At 33.6% G+C, this 24550-nt stretch overlaps 2 protein-coding genes and 1 pseudogene across 2 annotated transcripts; 2 read left to right on the top strand and 1 right to left on the bottom strand.

Annotated features, from left to right (window-relative positions):
* Positions 1–8749: 8749 nt before the first annotated feature.
* Positions 8750–11377, top strand: LOC113855645. Its single transcript, XM_027487275.1, has 9 exons — positions 8750–8880; positions 9024–9149; positions 9253–9470; positions 9939–9976; positions 10081–10156; positions 10447–10553; positions 10656–10757; positions 10848–10903; positions 10948–11377. Exons 1-9 carry the CDS (start codon positions 8750–8752, stop codon positions 11375–11377), a joined length of 1284 nt encoding a protein of 427 aa, XP_027343076.1.
* A 1140-nt stretch (positions 11378–12517) lies between these two features.
* Positions 12518–13059, top strand: LOC113855644. Its single transcript, XM_027487274.1, has 2 exons — positions 12518–12586; positions 12742–13059. Exons 1-2 carry the CDS (start codon positions 12518–12520, stop codon positions 13057–13059), a joined length of 387 nt encoding a protein of 128 aa, XP_027343075.1.
* A 5812-nt stretch (positions 13060–18871) lies between these two features.
* LOC113856344 lies at positions 18872–22884 on the bottom strand (annotated as a pseudogene).
* Between the last annotated feature and the right edge of the window lie 1666 nt (positions 22885–24550).

Here is a 24550-nt window from a genome sequence, read left to right as displayed (position 1 = left end):
AGACAACTAGAAAAGGCACCGATCGTGCACTTCTCAATGTCCATTATAAGAGTGTCTATTGCATTTCCACGTTGCCATGTGTGTTGCATTTCCACCGCCGCATCCAAAAGTTCAATACACACTTTAACTATCAAATGCTTAATCTAGGGTCATTGTTCTGTCTGCTAATAATATATTATATCTTTAATCCACACACCATTTACTTTTTAAAAACATTTCAAAGTTCCTATTTTTTAAGCTTAATTTTTATTTATATATTTTTGAGCTGTCAATTAATACAACATACTCCTACAATCTATAATCTACATTTATCCCATTTCTCCTTAGTATTGTTATAAGTTGACTACAATGACAAGACATTTTAATATTGGAAAGGGATAAATTGCATGAGAAAGGGTATCACACATTAACACCCTCCCCCTAACTATATGCATCTATATTTTGTTTGTGAACTAGGAATGTTCCTTCCATCCATCATCTTTCAGAGAATAACACGTCTCAGCTATAATATCTTTCTTTTGGCCATTCATGATGTTATGAAATAATTAGCAACATAATTATTAGGTTATTGAAAGTGAGGCTTTCATGCCATTCATCATTCACTTGGAGCAGATAAAGGTGCCAGCATTTTACTGCACTATTTCTTGTTTTGATGGGATGTTCAGATTTACCTCATTCATTTCAAATTTGGGCTAACTTCAATTTGATGAAGGAAAAGACACCACAGTCATTAATTTCTTGCAGTGCAATCTGTATAGTGCATTCACCTAAGACAACAAAATTTTGTTTGGTACCCATTTTACACATCAAATTAAAATAATCAATTTATGAGATAATTATCTGATTTTTTGTAAAAGAAATTAATCATAAATTATAGCGTTACAAACTACTTGTTGTAATTTGTTTATATTGCTATTAATTTATGGATTGGTTTGTTTCTCACTATTCGTAAAAATAAGATTAAGAGAGGAAAGAATTATTTTTGTAAATATTCGAAAATTTTTATCTGTGATGAAAAAAATGAGTAAACTCACCATAGGTAGACGAAATTTAGAACAGAGGTATGTAAGTGAGAGTTTTGTTGAGGACTAACAAGATGTAAACAATGTCTATGGCTATGACAGGTTATGGATCAGTTTCATGAAGGAAGGCAATTCATTGTGCAATTTTGCTGGGAAAACTGACCATATGTGTTAAAGTGGTATTTAATTGTGTAAATTTCTCTTCCAAAATGTTTATATCCATACATAAAACTGAGGGGCCACTGTTAAATTTCTTGCACCAGATTAGGAACATTGACGCTGCGGGATTTTATGTCCAATGCTTAATTAAAACTTTTACTTTTATTTCATTTCATTATTTATGGGACATTACAGGGATTAAGTATTCTTATAAAAGTGGCAAAATTTTTTGAGTCATTTGAGGATGAAAATAGATGTCAATTGGACAAAAATTCAATGAATCAGGTTAAGAGTCTCAACCAAACTTTTCAAGAAATGTTATGTGATGCGTGATTTTATTGTCATTCTAAAACATCTTTTATTGGTTAATTAAATTATTATTATTATTATTAATATTTAAATAAAAATGAGAGTAGATATTTTGGAGTGTATGTGATGATAAGGGAAATAAAAACTGATATATCCTATTCAATGACGTGAGACCATAATAGAGAGACAGCATTACTTGATTATACGGACATAATATCCTGTATTTTTATTTACCTGTTTAAGAGATAAACAAAATTATACATAATTATAATGTTAAAATTAATTATTGAACTTCTCCATTTATTTTTACTAATGAGTTTTCTTAATTTTTGAAATGATAAAAGTATTTTATATAGATCAAAAGATATTAATGAAAAGATAATAATTAATATTATATAAAATTTTAAATGGATAAATATATATATAAAGGTAAACATAATTTAACAAATTTTGTTGTGCATGTTGAAGTAGAAGACCATCAATTTCAGTTCCTTGTCTGGGAACTGATGAGGGAAAACGACGACCTGGATTACGAAGTCTTACAGCTGTCACGATTCATTTTGGATATTCAAGTTTTCACGAATTTGATTTTTCTTATAAGTAAAATTGAAATGAAATAATTTGTTTATTTATTTTTATTTATTTAAATGTGCTTTTAGATTTTGTAAACGTATTAAATTTGATTTAATTTTTTTAAATTTTAATCTCTATAATTTTTTAAAATAATAATATCATTATATATATATAATTTTAACAACTTGTGTGTTGTTTATTCATAATTTATTTAACTCAATTTGAATTATAAATTTATAAAAAGAAAAAAGGTTGTTTGTTTGGATGTTTTGCCTTATATGAATGAAAATTTTCTTTTATGTGGATTTTTCATTTTATTTTTTTACATAAAATACTGAGATTTTGACTGATAAGAGATGTAATTTTTTTTATATTTTATTAAAAATATTTTTTATATAAAAATATTAAAAGATTACATAATTAACAAAAAACATTTTATTAAAATAATTTTTTTTTATTATTTTGATATAATTTTCATATAAACTATTTTTAATTTTTTTAAGTCATAGAATAAGTAAATTGTTTAACTTCTTTCTGTCAGTTTAAATAACATATATATTTTTATTTTCTTTCTATTCATTTCCTATCTCATCCAATCATATAGCATAAGGAAAATCATCTTATCTTTCAATCGATTATTTCTACTTAATACATATTTCTCTCATAACCAATTTTTTGGTTGGCTGCAAAAACTAATTTGTCACAATTTTTAAAAGGTTAAAAACAATTAATTTGATCCATCTTCTTGTGTTTTTCTTTTTGCCTTCTTAAATGCTAAGCCTTTTGTTATTTTACAGTGGACAGAAATGTTAAATTGATGCGCACTCTTAAATTACATAATGCATTTTTAATGCAACCATACACATGAGTGGATGATATTACAAAAGAGCATGTAGCTTTATTTGAATTTAGAGGTTGGGTTTCTTTATTAGAACTATTGTTTCATACACTTCAAACTTTTTTCTTTTTAAATCTTTTTCAAGAATTTTACATGTGAGAATCTTTTACTATGCTAAAAAGGAGATGTAAAAGTAGTTCTAATTTAATTTAAAGAGCATTTAGAATTAATATAAAATGTTGCGCTATGCAAGTGTATTGCATTCAAGAGAGCAGTTAAATAATAGTTCATAGAAGTGGAGATCAAAGAATGATTTCATGTGAAACCGTTCTTAGAAGTTTAGTTTAAAGATTGATTCAGACATTAACTACTCTTTATTCTAGTATACTTAATCTTTTCAAAGATCCTATCTCCTTTATTTCAAATAAGGACATTGTTGTTTTTCAAAACTTCCATTAAAAGTCTTTTTCATAATATATCAAACATGCACATTGTCCTTTTATTCTATATCTAGATACATTGTCATATACAAGAAAATAATTAATTGTACCATATAATATTGCCTTTAATGTGAAATATCCTTTCCTGAACTCATCATATACTTCTATGCTAATTTCTCAAACCAAATTCAAATCTTCAATTAAAGGAGACAAGTACACAATCAATATTATTTCCAAGTTGTTTATCAACAAAGAGAGCATCATATATTTTTGCTTCATACAAAGTCATAGAGATAACTTATACATTATTAAAATCACAGGTCATGTACTATGAGTGCTACTTTGCATCCCATGGAGATTCATTCTGTTGGTTGCTAAAGAAAGATGTACATTTTTTTTTGTTTCTATTGCAAAATCTTCATATTCATCATAAAATCCTTTTCACTGAGGAGAATTTGTTGGATGCCTATGTAACGCCTCATATTCCTTTTCTCAAGTACATGATATTTCATAAAAAAATCAAGAAAATAAAACAAATTCCTTTGAACATTATTGAAGTAAGAAAGAAGTGTGAAAATAATATATACCATAGTGTAAAATTTCATTAATTTATAAGTACTTTAGAAAATAAATATTCTAAACTTTCATTTGCAACAAAAAAAAATAGTAGTTTTACAACTGTTTCAAAAGAATGCTATAGAACTAAAAATATTTATTACATAACTCAAAATAACTAAGTCTTATAACAATTATCATCCATTCATACACTGTGAGCTTGGTACTACTCATCCTGGTTTCTTGAAAATGTTGTGTAAGGGTGAGTCTCTACCCTACCACTCATATATAACACATTCATCATAACACACATCTTATTACAATTAAAGAAAATATCATGGTATTGTATATTATAGTGTCACATAAAGCAAGTTCTCATCTCAACACATAAACACATTATATTTCATAAATTCACAATTTCTTTCTTTTATCTGCGCTCACCGCGCCCTATGACCATAGTTATCTGATGCCTCGATCCCGAGGTCTTACACGTCCATGTAAGACTGCACCCAGAAATGCACCATAAACTGTTACTCTATCGTTGCATTGAGGGACTTCTCGTTACAGCGAGAAGGCGACATTTTTACGCCTTCCTCCCAGGGCTCTCTTGCTACAACGAGGCATCTCTCGCTACAGTGAGAACACTTTGCATCAGACACTTAGCTAAAATTTCAGTCCAATTCCAATCATTCACATAAATAGTCACTGGATCGCTTAATGCAATACGAATACAACGCATGGAATAGACAGCCTCTTAGCAAAGGTAATAATTAGGAGTCAAGTCAGGAAACAAGTGTGCGGCCATGTAGTACATTCGTACACAATATTTTGTGCACAACCCCGAATGTTACTCACTACCCTGTATTTTTCCAAAATATCCCATATCGTCTCCATCTTCTACCCCCTAGTGTATCTTTGTAACTATTTACATCATATCCATTTCCATCTCTTACTCTTTTTGAGTATATTCACATGTTCACACATATTTTTCATTATATTTTCACATACTTTTCATTATATACATCAAATCATGGTATATTCCTAAAACACATAATTTTTACATCAACTACAATATATTCAAACATGAAGCATCAATCTCTTTGAACATTTCATATTACAAATTCATAACTTCATATCAACCATCCTCAATATAACTTATCATGCAATATTTGAACATAATAACTTATTTTCACCATACAACTTCATATATTCATCATAAAATTACATAAACAACCAATTATTCTTACTTTTCACCAATTATTTTCACAAAACAAGATTTATAAGAATACAAGTAATATACATAACAAAATGATAAAGTAGATCCCCTTTTGTAACGCTCTAAATTTTATAATATTATTTGATTATTAATAGGTGTGTATGTGAATTTTCATGTGTTTGTGTATTTGATATATGTTAAATCCACGTTTTACCATATTTTTGTATAGTTTTGTTAATAAATAAGTAGTAAAGTGCTAAGTAAACTTGAAAATATCATAAAAATTGCATCAATATTCATAATTGTGTAAATAGTTTAAAATTTTAGATTTTTAGTATAATTCTGAATAATTTGAATTAAAATGACTTAATTCTTATGTAGAAGCTTAAGCTGAGAATTTGAGTTGAAAATTAAAGTGAAGAAAGTAGAGGAATTGAGCTTAAAAGATGAATAATCAAGTGTTATGTGTAGGGCGTAACCACTTTGAGTACATAGAGTTAACAATTTGAAGAAGAAAATTCATGAAGACTAAGAGAGTAGCAACTCTAAGTAGTAAAGGTGAACACTCCAAGCATTCAGAGTAGCTACGCCCAAGGCTAATTCACTTATGCACAGTGCGCAGGTCCACTCTAAGTGATTAGAGTAGCTACACAGTAAGCACGTATCTACTCCACGCACTGAGAGTAGCTACGCGTGAGGCTTTTTCTATAGAACACTTGCACGTGGACACTCTTACTACTTAAAGTGACCACACAAAAGTAACAGAATTTTGAATATTACTTCTATGTGTCAACTTTGGATGATTTGAGTTCCTAATTTAGTTATAGAAGCTTCTAGAAGACTTTTTATCCTATAATTCTCATAGATTAATCTGTGGAAAGGAAAAATGTAGGAAAAACATTATAAATAAAGTTAGAGGTTCAGAAAAAGGGACTTTTGTTAATTTTTGTTATTTTTCACTTTGTAACTATCTTAACTTCCAAGGGAAGTCAGAGAGCGAGATTGGGAGCAACTTTCAAGCTTCATTGCTAGAGGAATCAGGGTGAAGATTGGGTCTTGGAAGATGTTTTTCTGTCTCTTGTCTTCTCCTTCTTTCATTGTAATGTTGTTTTAAACCTTTTTAGTTAGGAATATATGGATCCAGATTTGATATTGTGATGTAATTGTAGATTTGGATCTTGAGATTTTAATTGAATTGAGTATATGATTCTATTTTTAATGCAATTGTGAACTAATCCTTCATTCAATTGAACTTAGAGGAATCTTCATAAATGGAAATTAAGTTTATTTCTCAAATCTGAATCATATGCCCAGGTTATTGAGATCTTAGGAATAAGTATCATAATCTAGTAATTCTATAATTTTCAGAACTTAATGCAGTATTTGATTAAATTTCTCCTAAGGAATTAAGGAGGTTTAATTAGGTATTAGGATCAATGAGGCAAGGAATTGTCCTTTGGTCAAAGAAGTGAAATGATTATCAATCAATTAAAATTCTCAAGAGTCTAGAACATGATTATATTGCAAATAAAAATCTAGTAAAATGATTCCTAACTATTTTCCATATAGTATTTTTAATACAAAATTCCTACTCTATTTTTACAACAAGTTTATTACCTTTTATTGTTCTTATTTTTTACTTTTGCATGTCACAAACCTTCCAAACAAATTGTGTGGCTCAACTAATCGTTAAATTGTGAAATGGTAATTGAAAATAAGATCCTTGTGGACGATACTTTGGGGCTCATATTGATTTCCAAATTTTATTACTTGCTACAACTACCTAGTGCACTTACTAATTAGTATTCCTCTAAATTTTTGTAACAATATATATATATATATATATATATATATTTGTATGTGATGATGTAGGCTTGTATTGTTGTAAATGATTGAGATTGGACTAAAAATTTGGCTAAGTGTCTAATGCAAGGTGTTCTCGCTGCAGCGAGAAGGCCTTGGGAGGAAGGCATAAAACTGTAGCCTTCTCGCTGTAGCGAGAGAGCGACAATTTGGGGTGCATTTCTAGATGCAGTCTCGCTGTAGCGAGATTCTACAGAAACCAGGATTCAGTTTTCTTTGAGATTTTTGCTGTAGCAACAAGGGGTATCATTGCAGCGAGAGATGCCTCGTTGTAGCGAGAGTGTCGCGACCAGATGGGTATTTGAAGGGGTTAGGGTTTGAAAAAATCATTTCCCATCTCTTTCTTCAATTCTCTCGACCAAAAACCTTATTTCACCGATTAAATTGCCTTCAAAGCCGTTTGTGAGTTAGATTGAAGGTTGAATTTTTATTGGAAACACTTGTAGGTGAGTTTTAATGGTTAGGGTTTCAGTTTTTATCCTTATTCTCTGTTCTCTTGGTTTCGCTTAGTTCTCATGGGATTCTTCCATGTGTTTAGGATGAAATTCGTGTGGGAATCACTTCCTTTGGCTGAATTCGTGCATGGGTCTTCAATTCAAGATAAGGGGGGACTCTACCCTATCTCAATGTGTGTGATTTACTGTTTATTTTGCTAAATATTGCAATGTGGCTGAGATAGAGGGTAAGAAATGTGTGTTGATAGAAATTATTGGGTGTTTGAATACAATATGATGTGTGATGAGAAAGTTGAACCCATTGTAGGTGATTGTGTTTGGTGAAATGCCATTGATTAGTGATTTAATAATGTGATTTAAATGTGGGTCTCTGTGCCGTGTACGAACATGAATATTGTGTACAATTGAAATGTGTGTGAATGAGGCATGTTAAATGTAGTTGTGAATATGTTATGAATAGTTTAGCGATACACTATAGGTGTGAAAAATGGGGATGGTAGAAATACCTTGGGAAGAGAGAATAGTAGTGACACCAACAGTGAGCGTGGATGCACCACAGGGCCACACACTCTCTTCTTGACTAGACCTCTGACCAACACCTTTGTTGAGCGACTCGTGACCGCCCACTTGATATTCGTGATGTGGGGGTAACTGAAGATCATTTGTGGTGTGAAACAGTGATCACAGTGCCACTGTGAGTGTGGCTACATGTAGTGAGCACACGTATGTGTAAAAACATTTTGGTGCCATGAGTACATCGATTATGAATTGAAACAAAATGCTCGAAAATGTTACTTGTGATTGACTATAATTAAGTAGAATATGAGAATATATGTGGAATGCGTAAGGTGAGTCTCTATGTTATGAATGTGTATTGGATAGTGTAGGGTACTCACCCTTACATTTATTTTTTAGGTGACCAAGACGATTAGTATCAGACTCAGTGAAGGATGAACAAAACTGCTGTGGGACTTAGGTATTTATTTTGAAATTTTGATGTATTAATTAAGTCATGTAGCAATGATTGATACAAATTGTAATCTATCTCTATTTCAAAATATTTTATTGAACCATTATTTGGGATCCATTTAAGTGAAAATTTTTATTATTCTCAATTTTGCGAAATTTATTTATTTAGAAAATTAAATTTAGGTGTTACAATTTTGGTATCAGAGCAGTTCATCCAAACCGGATTGGGGTATCGGGCTGAAGCGTCCAAACTGAGTGTTGATTTGTTTTGTTTACCTGAATTATAAATGTTGCTATTGATATGACATGTTAGAATGTGGTTTGTTGCATTGTGATTAGCTTAGCTTAGAATGGCTGGTAGAGGTAGAGGAGCAAGAGACACCAATGACCTCATAGAGCGTATGGCTCAAATTCTGGAGACCTTGGTGCATAACCAAGGTGGAGAGCCGGCTGAATATCGAGAGTTGTCTGCCTTCACTAGGTACGATCCTTCAAAGTTTGAGGGAGGATTCAACCCCTAGGGAGCTCAAAGGTGGTTGACGGATGTAGAAAAGGTCTTCAATGCAATGGGGTGCTGTGAAGAACACAATGTTGCTTATGCCACATACTTGTTGTGTGGAGAAGCAAAAGACTGGTGGAGGTTTGTCAGTCTGACCCTGCCACAAGAGGGTGGTTATATACAGTAGAAATCATTCAAGGCAATCTTCCTAGGGAATTACTTTCCCTGGGATCTAAAGAAGCAGAAGGCCCGTGAATTTATTAAACTGAAGCAAGTGAACATGACAGTAGGGGAATATACTGCAAAGTTTTAGGAGTTGATGAAATATTGACCTCACTATTAGCATTGAAATAGAGAGGAAGACTTATGTGCTCAGTTTAAGCAAGGACTGAGGCTAGACATTCGAGCTGCAATCAGTGTATTCCAGCTGACAGACTTGCCCACTTTGGTGAGAAAGAGCATAATCTTTGAAGCCAACTCGAGGGGCAAGACTGTGGACACTAGGGGGAGTGGTCCAGTGAAACATGAGAAAAGACCCTTTAGGTTCTCAAAGAGACCATATTCAAGTTCAAGTAATTCTTAGTCCAGAGGAAGTTCATCTCAAGAAAATAGCAGTGGGAGTGGCTCAGGATCAGACTCTTTCAGAGGGTTGATCAAGTGCTTAAGGTGTGAAGGACCACACATTATGAGGGATTGCCCACAGCCACGGACAACTTGTAGCAACTGTGGGAAGTTGGGGCACATTGCCAATGTGTGTTGGGCCGCTAAAAGGAATGACAGTTCGAGTACAGCTTAGAGGCCTAAATCAAGAGGGAGCATAGGGCTGAGTACGGGGCCAAAGTTGAGCATTCTGGGTAGGGTCTTTGCCATGAGTGGGGCAGAGGCTTCACAATCTAAGGAATTAATCAAAGGTAAATGCATTATTAAAGGTCGACTATTAGATGTGTTATTTGATTCGGGTGCTACGCACTCTTTTGTATACGTAGATTGTGTAAAGAGTCTGAATTTGTGTGTGACTGAATTGCCATGTAATGTTGTAGTGACTACCCCAATGGGTAAGCTGGTTGTAAAGTTGTGGGTGTGTTTGGGGTGTTCGATGATGGTGCATGGTAGGGAGTTTGGGGTGGATTTGATTTTGGGGATGGATTGACTGGCTGCCAACCATGTACTACTGAATTGTAGAGAGAAGACCTTGATCTTTGGCGCGACAATGATAGAGGTTCCAAGGCTTATGAGCTAGGGAGTGTGGGAGAACACAGTAAACGCTAAGGCCTTTATGGTTGACAATCATGTTTCTTAATGGAAACCGAAAGCGTGGTGGAACCGGAGTATATCCTGGTGGTAAGGGATTTCTTAGAAGTTTTTCCTGAGGATGTTTTTGAGTTACTGCCTGAGAGAGAAATAGAGTTCGTTATTAATCTCATCCCAGGGGCAAGCCCGAGTTCTGTGGCACCTCATAGGATGTCACCGATAGAGTTGGCAGAGGTCAAGAGGCAAGTGGAGGACTTGTTGCAGAAACGATTTGTAAGACTGAGTGTGTTATTGTAGGGAGCACCAATGCTCTTGGTGAAGAAGAAGGATGTAAGCATGAGGATGTGTGTGGATTACTGACAGCTGAACAAGGTAATGAACAAGGATATGGGTACTTGCTCTTGGTAAAGAACAAGTACCCACTCCCGAGGATTGATGATTTGATGGACTAGTTAAGAGGAGCTGCAGTGTTTTCTAAGATTGACCTAAGGTCAGGGTACCATCAGATCAAGGTAAAGGATAAGGATGTACCTAAGATGGCATTTAGGACGTGGTATGGTCACTATGAGTACTTGATAATGCCGTTTGAAGTGACCAATGCGCCTGCGGTATTCATGGATTACATGAACAGGATCTTCCATGAGTTTTTGGATAAGTTTGTGGTGGTGTTCATTGATGACATCCTGATTTATTTGAAGACTCAAGAAGAGCACGCCGAACACTTGAGAATTGTTCTGAAAATTCTGAAGGAGAGGCAATTGTATACAAAATTCTCTAAGTGTGAGTTATGGTTATCAGAGATCCAATTTCTAAGGCATGTAGTGTCGAAGGAAGAATCATGGTAGACCCTGTAAAGGTGGAAGCAGTAGTTGGATGGTTGAGACTGACGAATATGACTAAGGTCTGTAATTTTCTAGGACTAGTAGGCTATTACAGGAAGTTTATTGAAGGATTTTCTAAGATAGCTTTGCCCTTAACAAAGCTACTCTGCAAGGGCAGGGAGTTTAAGTGGACCAAGAGGTGTGAAGCTAGTTTCTTAAAACTGAAAATAAAGTTGACGTCAGTGTTCGTGTTAGTTCTGCCCGACCCAGAGCAGAAGTTTGATGTGTATTGTGATGCGTCCGGGCATGGACTTGAGTGTGTTTTGATGCAAGACAAGAGAGTAGTTGCCTATGTCTCAAGGCAGTTGCGCCTTCATGAAGTCAATTATCCGACGCACGATTTGTAGTTGGCCGCGATGGTTTTTGCTCTTAAGGTATAGAGGCACTACCTTATGGAGCGAGGTTTGATGCGTTCAGTGACCACAAGAGTTTGAAGTATCTGTTTGACCAGAGGGAGCTGAACATGCCGCAGAGGAGATGGATGGAATTCCTCAAGGATTACGATTTCACATTGTCTTACCATCCTGGTAAGGTGAATGTGGTGGCCGATTTATTGAGCAGGAAGTTGTTGCATGTGGCAACAATGATGGTGAAAGAGATGAAGTTGATTGAGGAATTTTGGGACATGAACTTGACCATGGAGGTAAGGCCAGAGAGCTTGTATCTCAGAGCGACAACAATCCGTAACGACTTCTTGGTGTTTGTCCGAGATGCTCAACAGGAAGATGCTTCCCTGTAAGACATGATGAGGCAAAAGGGTGAGGAAAAAGACTTGGAGTTCCACTATGATGAGAACGAGGTGATTAAGTTCAAGAACCAAGTATGCATTCTCCAAGTGGATGAGTTGAAGCAAATCATACTTGAGGAAGCGCATAAGAGTATGATGAGTTTTCACCCCGATGCGACCAAGATGTATCAGAATCTTCGAAAGAGCTTTTGGTGAAATGGAATGAAGAGGGATGTGGCTAAATATGTGACTAGATGCCTAACCTGCCAGAAGGCGAAGATAGAACACCAGTGTCCACCTGAGTGGAAATCCCTGAGTGGAAATAGGACAGTATCTCCATGAACTTTATTTCCGGATTGCCGAAGACCAAGAACAACCATGATGCCATTTGGGTGATAATGGATTGGTTGACCAAGAGGCTGCACACTTTATCCTGATTAACATGAAGTATAAGTTGGAGAGGCTTGTGGACTTATATGTAAGGGAGATAGTCAAGCTGCATAGAGTCTTGATCAGTGTGGTGTCTGACAGAGACCCGAGGTTTACCTCAAGATTCTGGGCGAGCCTGCAGAGGGCCTTGGGCACTAATTTGAAGCTTAGTTCGGTGTATCATCCACAGATCGACGGTCAGACAGAGAGAACCATCCAGTCCCTAGAGGACTTGTTGAAAGCTTGTGTGCTTAAGCAGCAGGGGACTTGAGAGGAATGTTTGCCATTGGTGGAGTTCACATATAATAACAGTTATCATGCCAACATTGAAATGACGCCATTTGAGGCTCTGTATGGACGGAGATATAGGACTCCTTTGTGCTGGTATGAGAATGGAGAGGCTACTCTGTGTGCATCGAACATGATCTAGAAATAGAACAAACAAATCAAGATGATCAGAGAAAAAATGAAGGCTACACAGGATAGACAAAAGAGCTACTATGATAAGATAAGGAAGTCGTTGGAGTTTGGGTGGGTGACCATGTGGTTTTGAAGGTCTCACCTGTGATCGGAGTTGGAAGAGCTTTGAAATCTCGGAAGCTATCTCCTAAGTTCATTGGGCTATTCAAAGTGCTGAGTAGAATTGGTCTTGCAGCTTACCGGATAGTGTTGCCTCCAAATCTCTCGAATCTACACCCAGTATTCCATGTGTCACAACTCAAGCAGTATGTGTCAGATCCTTCCCATGTGATTGATCTTGACTCGATTCAAGTGAAAGAAGACTTGTCTTATGACGTGTATCCGACGAGGATAACGGACCACCGTGTTAAAAAGCTGAGGGGCAAGGAGATCTCATTGGTGAAGGTGATATGAAGCTCAAGTGATGAGGGAGATGCCACATGAAAAATGGAGAGTAGAATGAAAGAGTTATATCCGAGATTGTTTGTGTAACTTGTATGTGTGTTTGGTTGAATTTCGGGGACGAAATTCCCTAAAGGAGGAAAAAGTTGTAACGCCCCAAATTTTATAATATAATTTGATTAATAATATAAGTGTGTATGTAGATTTTTATGTGTTTGTGTATTCGATACATATATATATATATATATATATATATATGTATATGTGATGATGTAGGCTTGTATGAGCATGTGTATTGGTTGTGATGAAACATAAATTGTCGTAAATGGTTGAGATTGAACTGAAAATTTGGCTAAGTATTTGGTGTAGAGTGTTCTCGCTGCACTGAGAGATGTCTCACTACAGCGAGAGGCACCCTAGGAGGAAAGCGTGAAATTGTCGCCTTCTTGCTGTAGTGAGAGAGTGACAGTTTAGGGTACATTTCTGGGTGCAGTTTCACTATAGTGAGATTTTGCAGAAATCAGGATGCAATTTTCTCTGAGATTTTTGCTGTAGCCAAATTTTAAAACTTCATATGCGTAAACTCTAAATCACTGAAACTGAGCAAAATTTTATAACTTCATACATATAAATCTCGTTTGTAATATAATTAAGAATATAATTTTGAGATTATCAATTTACAATTACAAGAAAGCTAAAATTTCTATATTAACTATTAATTACTAAATATTAGATATGTGTTTTGAATTGTCATTTACAATAGATTTATTAAAATACTTCAAACTCTCATTAATAACTTAATTAATGTAATTACATTCTTCAAAATAACCGGTCCTAACAAAACAGTCTCTTTCCTACCATCCCTTGCGAGTATGATCCTAGAATGGATCAATCCTCTTTTTATTGCTTCGTTACTTGAAAAAGTTTGTAAGGGTGAGCATCCCTAACCCCACTAAAATTCTTATTTTATAGAATAATAAATAATAATACAAAAATATTTTCTAATACAACAGGTAACCGAGCAGCAATATTCCATATTTAACAAATTTAACCAGACAAAATCATTCATATACATCTTTCATCATTGTATTTACTGATACGTATTTCATTTCTTATTTAATTAACACATTTAAATTCAATGTCTAAACTCATGCCACTTTACTTGATCATACATTTTCAATCAAATGAAAGTTATCCATGAATGTTACTCCGCATTTAACCAATTATCATTATCCAATCCATATCTTCGTGCCACTATATTCATCTCAAATATGAACATCGCATCAATTAACGGGACTCTAGGTACTCTCGGGCTCCTAACTCGCTGCCAACGTACTCTCCTTAGTTACGAAGGACTTACGCAACATAGATAATTGATGGTAAGCCAAACCACACACGGATACAACGTGTGCATTCACATCCTTCCAAGCAAAGGTATAGTTAGGAATTCGACCATGAAATGAGTGTGAGGCCTATAAATGCATCCCACTTTTACATTATGTACACATTAGTGAACTGCATTTACCACTCTTATTTCCACCATATTTTCATATTCAACTTCAGATCCTATACCGCTAGTGTATCCCTGAACTATCCATACAGTATCTCAACAGTGACACATCAAGTTATACTACTCTAATACATATGTTGCAAACATACTAATTGATGTACTACAACAGATGTGTTATAATCTCACCCGTCGGTGTATTACAACGCATATATCATAAGCGTACCAATCAGTGTATTTGACACATGCACTAGTATTCCTTATTCCTTTCTTTACACATATTCATCACTTTTTCATATCACATAATTCCCTTTTCTTTTGATCTCATTCAAATACTTGATCTCATTCTCCAATTCACATACTTGATCTCATTCATCGATTTCAATTACACATATAATCACAAGGCAGACACATATCATTACAGGTCCAATACATTTATCACGTTTGGTCATTTAAGTATATGTTTACAAAGCAGTAACATATTATCACACAAGTCCATACAATATGACGAGGGTCGGACACCTTCATACTCAGCCCAAATCGTGCAGTTTAGAATATACTGCCGAAGATCACATTCTCTCGGTCTTAATAGAATTTTCTAATTTAAAGTTCATTATATTCTACTTTTTCACCATTTAACACATATATAAAGAATATTGTAACTTACTTATAAAACTATTTAACTCATTCTTACTTGTGACTATTTAAGATAAACTTCGTTTCAAGTGATTTTAAATAGATCAAAAATCTCTTTTATACCAAAAATCCATTTCAAACTTATATTGTTCAAGAAAACTTTATGGATTTACTTTTTTAAAATAAGATAACCCTATTCTTTAAAGATTAATAAACATATTTAGGTAGAACCTAGGGAGTGCATCTTCTCTAACATTGGAATGAAATTTTTGAGAAAAATTGTTGGATAAATCCAACCCTTTCACATGCAATTTTCTTAAGTTTTGATTTGCTTGAGGACAAGGAAAAGTTTAAGTTTGGGTTGTGATGAGTTCACATTTTATAGGATTTCCACTTGTATTTCTAGTGTTCTTTAATAGAAAAAGTAAACTTAGGGAGTGTAAATAATATAGAAATATCATTTTGGTCAAATATCATAGGTTTCTTAATTTTTGGTTAATTTACATTGATTTAAATAGATATAATTTACAATTTTGATCATTTGAATAATTGTGCAGGAATTTCTAGACTTATTCCATGGATTTTTATCATTTGAGAAAATTAGAGTTGAAAGTGACCACTTTAAGAAGTGATAGTGGACACTACAGCAAGCTAGATCTAAGAGACAGACCAAAGTGATCACTTTCAGAGTGATAGTGGACACTATAGAGACCCCAGACTGAAGAGGGCCTATGCGTAACCACTTTGAACTCTATAGTGGACACTCTAAAGAGGGCTAAATTGACCTAGTCCTGCGCGTAGCCACTTCCATTCCATAGTCGCTACGCGTACTATGCGTAGTCACTTTGAACTTCATAGTGGACACTCCAGAAAGGGATGACAAGATGGAGGCTGCGCGTAGCTACCATGACTTCCATAATAGCTACTATGGATGACGACTAGTTCACTATAAATGAATTTTTGAAAATTAGGGTTAGGGAGCTTGTTACACTTTTAGATTTTTGCCATTTTGGGAACTTTTGTAGAGCCTAGAGTGGCCTTGGGTGACAGCCAAGGGTCCAACCTAGGGTTTGATTTTCATTTTTTTCTTACTTCTCTTTGATTTTTCATCTTGATGTTATTGATTTCTCTTAAATTTTACTTTGTAATGGTGAGATCCATCCTCATGGAGGGCTAAACCTTTTGTAATCCTTAGTGAGTTCATATAGATTCTTGAATTCCTTAGCTTTTGAATGTTAATATAATTCATTTTCTTTCATGAATTTCTTCTTCCTAATCTCTTGGATTGAATTAATGGTTGAATGAGGGGGACATTGCTTAATTAACCCTAATTCATTTTAATGAGATTCTAAACTTGAATTGCTTAATTATGAGTTTATTTCTAAGGTTACGTAATCTTGGGATGAGAGATTGAAGTCTATTGTATTGCTTAATTCGTATGGAAACATAAGGTTGATTTTCGTTTGTTAAATTAACCTAATTTTTGGAGGAGAGGAAAAGTATTAAATCTTGAGAGGAATAGGGATAGAGTCTACATAAATGAACTAGGGGTTACTACATTCTATTAATTGAACTTTGCAATTTAATTTTCTGCTTAAGTAGATTGAAAGTGAAATCACAAAACCTCCTTTTTACTTGCTTTTTAAATACACTGCACACTACATGTTTGATATTTGGTTACTCATCCAATGATTCATGGGAAACAATCTAGGTTAGCACCCTATTATTACATTAATTTGTGTTTATATTTTGATAAGGATTCGTGACAAATCCTTCGTTCATCAGAGACCTTTCTCTCAAATACCTTTTTCTCTCGAAGATCTTTTAACTTTGACACTTGGGAACTCTTCCCTAACCAACTTCTGACAACTCTTAGAGTTGTTTGGGAGTGGAGATTATTAGTGAAGATATAAGATACTTGTCTAAAGTCGGAACAAGTTTTTGAGAGTGCTTTTTAGAGACAAGAATTCTTCTTATATTTTTTCTCCTTGAGATTCTTTTAGTTTGCATTACTTTCTAATGACTAAGGGTTTATTTGCAATTGTTTTCTCTTTCTATTCTATTGTGAGTGGCTAAATCCATATCCAGGGTAATGATAGATCCTTTGCATGCATTATACGATATTTTTGTTTAATGACAATTGCGATTTTTCTTTTTTATTAGTTTTTATCCTATTGAACTTGGAATTGACTACTCTTAACATATTATAATTAATTGCATTGTAAGCGATCGTACCACATGTAATTAATGAAAATATAAGGTAAAACGAGATGAATTAAATGGTTGACAAACATAGGAAAACTAAGATTGAAATTAAACTAAAATTAATCATAATAGGTGTATAAGTAAAACCACAAGTCCTAAGTTCATTTCAAATAGTTTTCTTGTTAGAAGTTGCACTATTTTCTCTTTACCTTTTAGATTTCTTTTAATTACTTTCTCTTTATTTCTATTATAAATTATTTAAGTTTAAATATTTAAATCACGATAATCTTGCTAATTAAAGACATCTTTTATAAGACGATATTTTAGAAATTCAATTTAAAAACACATTTTATTACTAGTTGATACATTGCCTACAAACAATACAAAATATTAATTATACATTAAAATTGTGACATTTTAACATTTCTTTTAATATTTTATTTGAAAAGCATTTCGATGTTCTTAAATTTTGAAAAGCATGTTTAACAAAGAAAAAACCTTTTTAATATTTTTAATTTTAGTTAATATAATATTGGTTTATTATCTTAAAAAGTCAATGCACTCTTTAAAAAATAACTTATTTATAAGGCAACGAAATAGGCATTTAGATAATGAAGTAATTTTAATATTTACCTATTAATTTACTTATTAACATTGTTGAAAATATCTGAATTTAAATCTATAAAAAGTGCTTAATAGAGTATAATTGACATTACTCATGTAAAATAAAATGAAAAAAATAATAAAGCACTTGATAAGCATCTGGAGATTTTTCTTTTAGGCTTAATAGCAGTTTTGGTTCATATACTTTAAAATATATGTGCAATTTTGATCTCCCTAAATGTAATTCTTCATATTTAATCTATTTAGTTTTTCAATCTCTCAAATTAAATTTCCGCTCCAAAATTAAGACTTTTTTTCTATATTTTATAAACTTTATTTTATATTTTTATTTAGATATTTTGTATAATTTACTTTTACATAACATGCAACAACCTTAAGGATTTTACTTCAGCACACGAAAAAACTAAATAAAGACCTATAGTTTTCCACCTCTTCTGTATGTACATTTTATTCAATGCCAAATCCTAGAGGCGTCATCTGGGAGAGACAAGAACATAGTTACAAAAAAGAATAATTTCCAATATTCTCCCCTTTGTTGATTCATTTGCACCTGGAAAGGGCTTTGATTAACTCTTAACAACATTTGGTCTACACTACAACATATTGGGACTATAAATAAAATAAAATTCACTAAAATGAAAAAGGGAGGTGGAGGATGAAGGTCAAGAAAAATGAACAAATTTTAGAAAACGTGTATCGTCTATCAATTAGAAATACCCTGCAATTAGTGTGTTGGTCCCCAAACTGGGTATGAGTATGCATGTGCTGGTTAGAACTTCGTCATTTCCTTAAAACTATACATTAATGGCCACCGGTTGCAAGATGAGCATTTACCATCAAAACTATATACCCTTAAGTGTCCTCTACAAAAACTCTGAAGATGAAATCACGAAAGCGTTTTGAGTATAGCCTTGGATCAACAGCAGAGATTGATGTTGGATCATATTGGAATGATTTGTAAGCATGCTCAAGCTTTTTACTAATATCATATTCTTGTAATATGTCTATTATACCAAAAAAAATGATGATCTCATATAAGTCCCCAGTTGGTTCTCCAACTAGCTGAGGAGTGTCACAATTGCTTTTTCTCACTGTCATTTCAGCTCGTGCTGGCATGCTTATGCCTAATTGAATCCACCTGAAACATAAGTCACAACGCAAAATTTTCAGCAAATGTAATAAAGAATACTTCTTGACTGATGGAATCAAAGTATGATAATGTATAGGCTTGAGTAATAGTATAAGACCCACATGCAGACTTTAGGGAGAGTTTAAAAAAGAATGAAGAAAATATTAAGTGGTTGTTTGATATAGCTTATTTTGGAGATATAACCATTTAAGAAAAATGATTATTTCCCTATGAAAAAATCTTTTACAAACATGCATAAGTACAAAATTCAGTAGTGAATAACTTGGGTGAAACTAAAGAATCCCATTGATCTGAGTTAAATAGGAATGTTACATGTGAGTTGAATCAGTAAAATAATCAAGCAACTGAAAACCAGTGCTTTGTGTAGTCTGTATTTGTTTCAATCAAACTAAAGTAACTAAAATTGAAACTTTTCCTAGGATGAGTTTGTTGATTATATACCGATTAGGATCTACAATAAGATGATCCCCATCCACTCCCGAAAGACGAGGGCCTCCATCATCAAAGCCAGGTGGGGTGCAACCTTCTGAATGTCGACTAGAAGGTGTAACAGTGCCACTAGGTGTTGTTTCCCGAAAATGAAGACCCACCAACATACTATAATCCATAATTCTCTCTTGTTCAAGAAAGTCACAATCCCTGTCCACTTGCCTACATCAAAGCACTTTTATCAATATAACCAAATAACTACCAAATAGTTCATAACATAAATGTCAAGTCTCAGAAGCCATATAATGTACATAAATCACATCATAAGAAAATTGAGACAATTAACATATCTATAATGTTATGGACTTATGGTATATAGCTTGTATCTTCAACTAAGAGAGGGAGTACTAGACATCTCTGTGTATGTTATAGTTTACTTTTCATCAATAGTTTCATTTTGATTCTAATTACAATTAGATTCCAAACAAATTTTATCATCACAAAAGCTAATAAGATGTGCTTACTGAAACTAAAACTTGCACAGTGCGGTGTCCTATATGCTATACACACTCAAAAATAGGACATGAAGTGATTAGAAAAAAATTCACCTGCAAAATTCTTGGAACCAAGACTTTTGTAACCGGAATATAAAATTCAGGTCAAGATCTTTAAGTGTTGTTGTTGGCTCTATTTCTGATTCAGGTTTATCAGTAGTCCGACCAAAGGTTGAACCTTTTAAATCAAAGCGCTTATGAATGCCATATTGAGAACAGAACAAGTTTCCCATGATGACAAAGCGAACCTAAAATTGTTGAAGTGTGGTTAGTACCAAAGGCTTTAATACCAAAATACAAGCTTATTCCCACCTTAGTATTACCTTCTTTTGTGCAGTTCCTGTTAGTCTAACACAATGGAGGCCAAAGAACTTGGTAACAAGAGTGTTCTCAAAAGTCCGAACGTGTTTATAATAAGCAGGAAGCATTCTTAGAAAAACCTGCAATCATGCAATAAACTTTGAAGTAAATATCACTCAGTAGATATAAAATCTTGCAATGCAAGCATTAACAGAAAATTATCATGTCAAGGTGCAGTAATACTCTTCCATAAGAAGCCCAAAATTTTGAATGTACAATAACCATTGTTCTATTGTAATGCATAGATTTATTTCACTACTATAGAGATTCATCATATATACTAAGAAAACCTTTATATGGAAAAGGTGAAAAAGCTTATGGCTTGTATGAAGGGGAGCTCACTTTTACTTCTGCTTTCTTCATGGTCTTTATCATATAACGATCATCATTGGTCAAATAGAAAAAGCTTCCACTTTTTCCAGGGGATGAGAGTTCCCGAAGGGCATCATTTCCACATATTGATATCATGTAATCAGCTGGATCAACTTTGAACAATTTTCTGAGAGCCCTGAAAATATAAATGCAATCAACCATCATAACCTGTGAATTTAGACAAACAAATAAAGTTTAAAATAATAGACTATTTGTGATACAATGTTATGAAATAATTGCAATGGAAATTATGAACATGATATTTCCTAATCCACATTGTCTAAAATTGTATAAAAATTGCCACTTTCTAAAGAAATAAAGATCTTCCTTTGAGAGCATATCACCAACCACTGCCTTAAAATGAAGGTCATACATTTCTAAGAGCACTTTCAACATGTTAGTTCTTAGCATATTATGTTTCAAAACATTGGTTCACCTAATTTAGACCATTCAACCTTGTTATCCAGGATCCTACCTGAATACTACCGGGCAGTAGTCTTTCCATCTAAAATCACAAGATGGGTGAGGCGGCGTGTGCTTGGATCCTTCTGGTGGAAATCTAGTCCACACTTTTTCCTTCGGATCAAATGCAGAAGACTTCAAATCAAGAGATGTACTTGGAGCAGGTCTTCCAACGGCGTGTCTGCACTATGGCACAAGAAATTAATAAGTATGCAATGAAATTAGAATCATGGAATGAAATCTTGTTAGCCAAAATGTCATATTCATTGTTGCACCATATTAAGGAAGACTTTAATTTAACTACAACAAAATTCCTATTCAAGCAAATGGATGAGAGAATAAAAAGCTCAACCAAAACATAAAAGTGAGAATAATATACATGAAAACAACAATTACGATCAGTACCTGATACCTAGCTGGAGATTTAACATAAGATCATAGTTCTTATGCCCTTTAGATATGGTCTCTCCTTGTCTCTTGGGATTCTTTATTCTTAAATGTGATGATGATCTATGCCGAGTGGAAATAGAATGATCTCCCAAGTTATCAAATCCAGATTTCCTACCAACATCAAAAGCACAATCTTCAGAGCTGTAATTACTAATCCTTCCATCTACCGACGTCCATCTAGGCCTCCAACTACCATCAGTTCCCTTCTGATTCATTGCCTTGTCTTCCTCAACACCACAAACACTCAATGTCTTCTGTGAAGGATAAATAGAGACCATTTCACAAGGACAAATGTTGCAATCATTCAACTCAACATCGAACACCTCTTGAGGATCCCAATCCAAATTGCTATCAGAAGAACCAGAAGGATAATAAGTCCCGCTTTGATCCTTTGGGTCTCTACTCCAAACTCCAACATAGAAACTCCCATCAGCCCACCTGAATGTTCCATTCCCTTTAGGCAACCCCTCTTCCCAACATCCATCATACCTATTCCCATTGCTCCACATCATTGTCCCATTCCCCCAAAACAAACCATTCCTCCATTGCCCTATATAATGGTTCCCATTCTTCCATTGGTACCTTCCATGCCCATTTTGCAACCCCTTTCTCCATTCCCCATCATAGAAATCTCCATTGGGATAACTCTCAGTCCCTTGTCCATGTTTCAAGTTCATAACCCAAGACCCTTTGTAGGTGTCCCCAGAAGAACCAATGTAAGTGCCTTTTCCATCCATAAAACCACTCTTGAAATCACCTTCATAGGTGGCACCACTAGGCCAACTAAACCTACCTTTCCCCATGGTGCTACCTTTGCTCCATTCACCAACATACATGCACCCATCTGTCCACAAATACTTCCCTTGCCCGTGAGGGAACTTATCAAGCCATTTTCCTGTGTAGAAATCACCATTGGGAAGAATCTTCTCAACTTGACACACCTCTGTTGACTCATCATCATCCACATGGGCCACAGACATTGGTGTGAAGATGCTGTTTGCCCTTTTCTTTGCACCAGATTTTCTTACTGTTGCTTCCCAGGCCTTTACAATGCCGTTCAGCTCTTTGCTCATTCTCTTTATGGTATCCACTTTGTTTCACCCTTTTCCCTATTCACCTTCATCCATCAATACCCACATCGGGTTTACTGTGAAGGAACAACCTTTAATGAATTCAATATTGCACAAAGCATTTCTGTACCAAACTCAGTGCATAAATGAAAATGACAAGAATGGAGGGAACAATAAATCAAAATGTGAAACCAAACCCAGCACGCACAAAAAAAAACATGACCAAAATATGTTTCCTTTGATTTTGTGTTATGTATGTCGTCCGTATACTGGTTTGTCTTCAAAATTTTGAAAGAAACAACATTGTCGTTGGATTGAAGAGGAAAGCAAAAGGTTTGTTGGAACCAAGGACTAATTTTTTTTTTCCTTTTTTTTCTTGTTTTTGTGCAAGTTTTTTTTTTTAATTTCTTTTTTTGGTATTTTTTCTTTATTTTTTTTCTTTTTGATTGTTGTTTTGTTGTCATGAGTTGGAATTGGGGCAAAGGGATTGAACTCATGGTTTTGTGGATTCCGTTTTTGGCTCCTAAAAGTAATAGCATACCAGACAATTGGATGAACGAGAGAAATGGTGGAGGTGGTGAAGACACCATTTTTAGCATATGACATAGTTTGTACTAATTATGGTGCTTTTGGTTTAGTCCATTACTTAGATGACAACGACACTTGGTTTTGGCGCCTCTTAACGTTATTCATTCATTCGCATTCACCTTCTGTTGTTGAATGAATGAGATTTTTCAAGCAGGGTCAGAGAATGTAACGGTTATCATGCAAAGTCAATTATAAGTGAGACGACTTTGATAAAAAAATGTAACCTTACTACCACTACATTAACAAAATGGTTAAATTGTGGGAAAAATATATTTATCATATAAAAAATACTAAAGTATAATAAGAATCTTTTTTAATAAAATTTTACCTATTTTGAATGCTTAAAATAAATTGTAATTGGTTGATGTTGATGAAACTGATTTATTAAAGGCCTAATGGATTTATCATTTTAACACATTAAAAAGGAGTTTGGACAAGGCAATTAATTTTTACTTTCAGGAAAATTGGCTACGAAACTGTGTTTCTCTGTTTATAACATTAAGATAAACTAACACTAAATATTATAATTTTTCGTTAGAAATTTTATTTATTAATAATTGATTTAAGAGTTATTATTATTATTATTATTATTATTATTATTATTATTATTATTATTATGTGTGTGACATAAAGATAGCAATGTGTAGATTGAATATGTAGCACTTAATATTGCAAAATAACAAAAAAAATGGCTGATGTGTTGACCCTAGCTAATTTAGCTCTAGTTCATGTGGGCTAGAGTTAGAAAGTTCATGGGGTCAAAAAGTTTATAAAATTAAGTAGATTAGAATTAACTTGGGTCAACTATCTTTAAAAAAATTATTATGATATAATAAAAATATTTATTTTATATAATATGTTTTTTATTATAAATTTATAAATAAATAAAATTATTTTAAAATAGATAAAAATAATTAATTTGTATAAAATCAAATATTTAGAATGAATTATTGTTATTAAATAATATTAAATAAAATATAATAATTTATTATCAAATTAAGTTATTAAGTTACATTCTTATCAAATTTTTGTTGATATTATTGATAATTATTAAGGTATAGTAACATTTTTTATTTAGATAATTTTATAAATAATT

This window comes from Abrus precatorius, unplaced genomic scaffold (assembly GCF_003935025.1).
Source record: "Abrus precatorius isolate BTA unplaced genomic scaffold, Abrus_2018 Scaffold11, whole genome shotgun sequence".
In the NCBI taxonomy this organism is placed as follows: domain Eukaryota; kingdom Viridiplantae; phylum Streptophyta; class Magnoliopsida; order Fabales; family Fabaceae; genus Abrus; species Abrus precatorius.
Note: the sequence above shows the minus strand (reverse complement) of the source record. Positions and strands in the feature narration are given on the sequence as shown.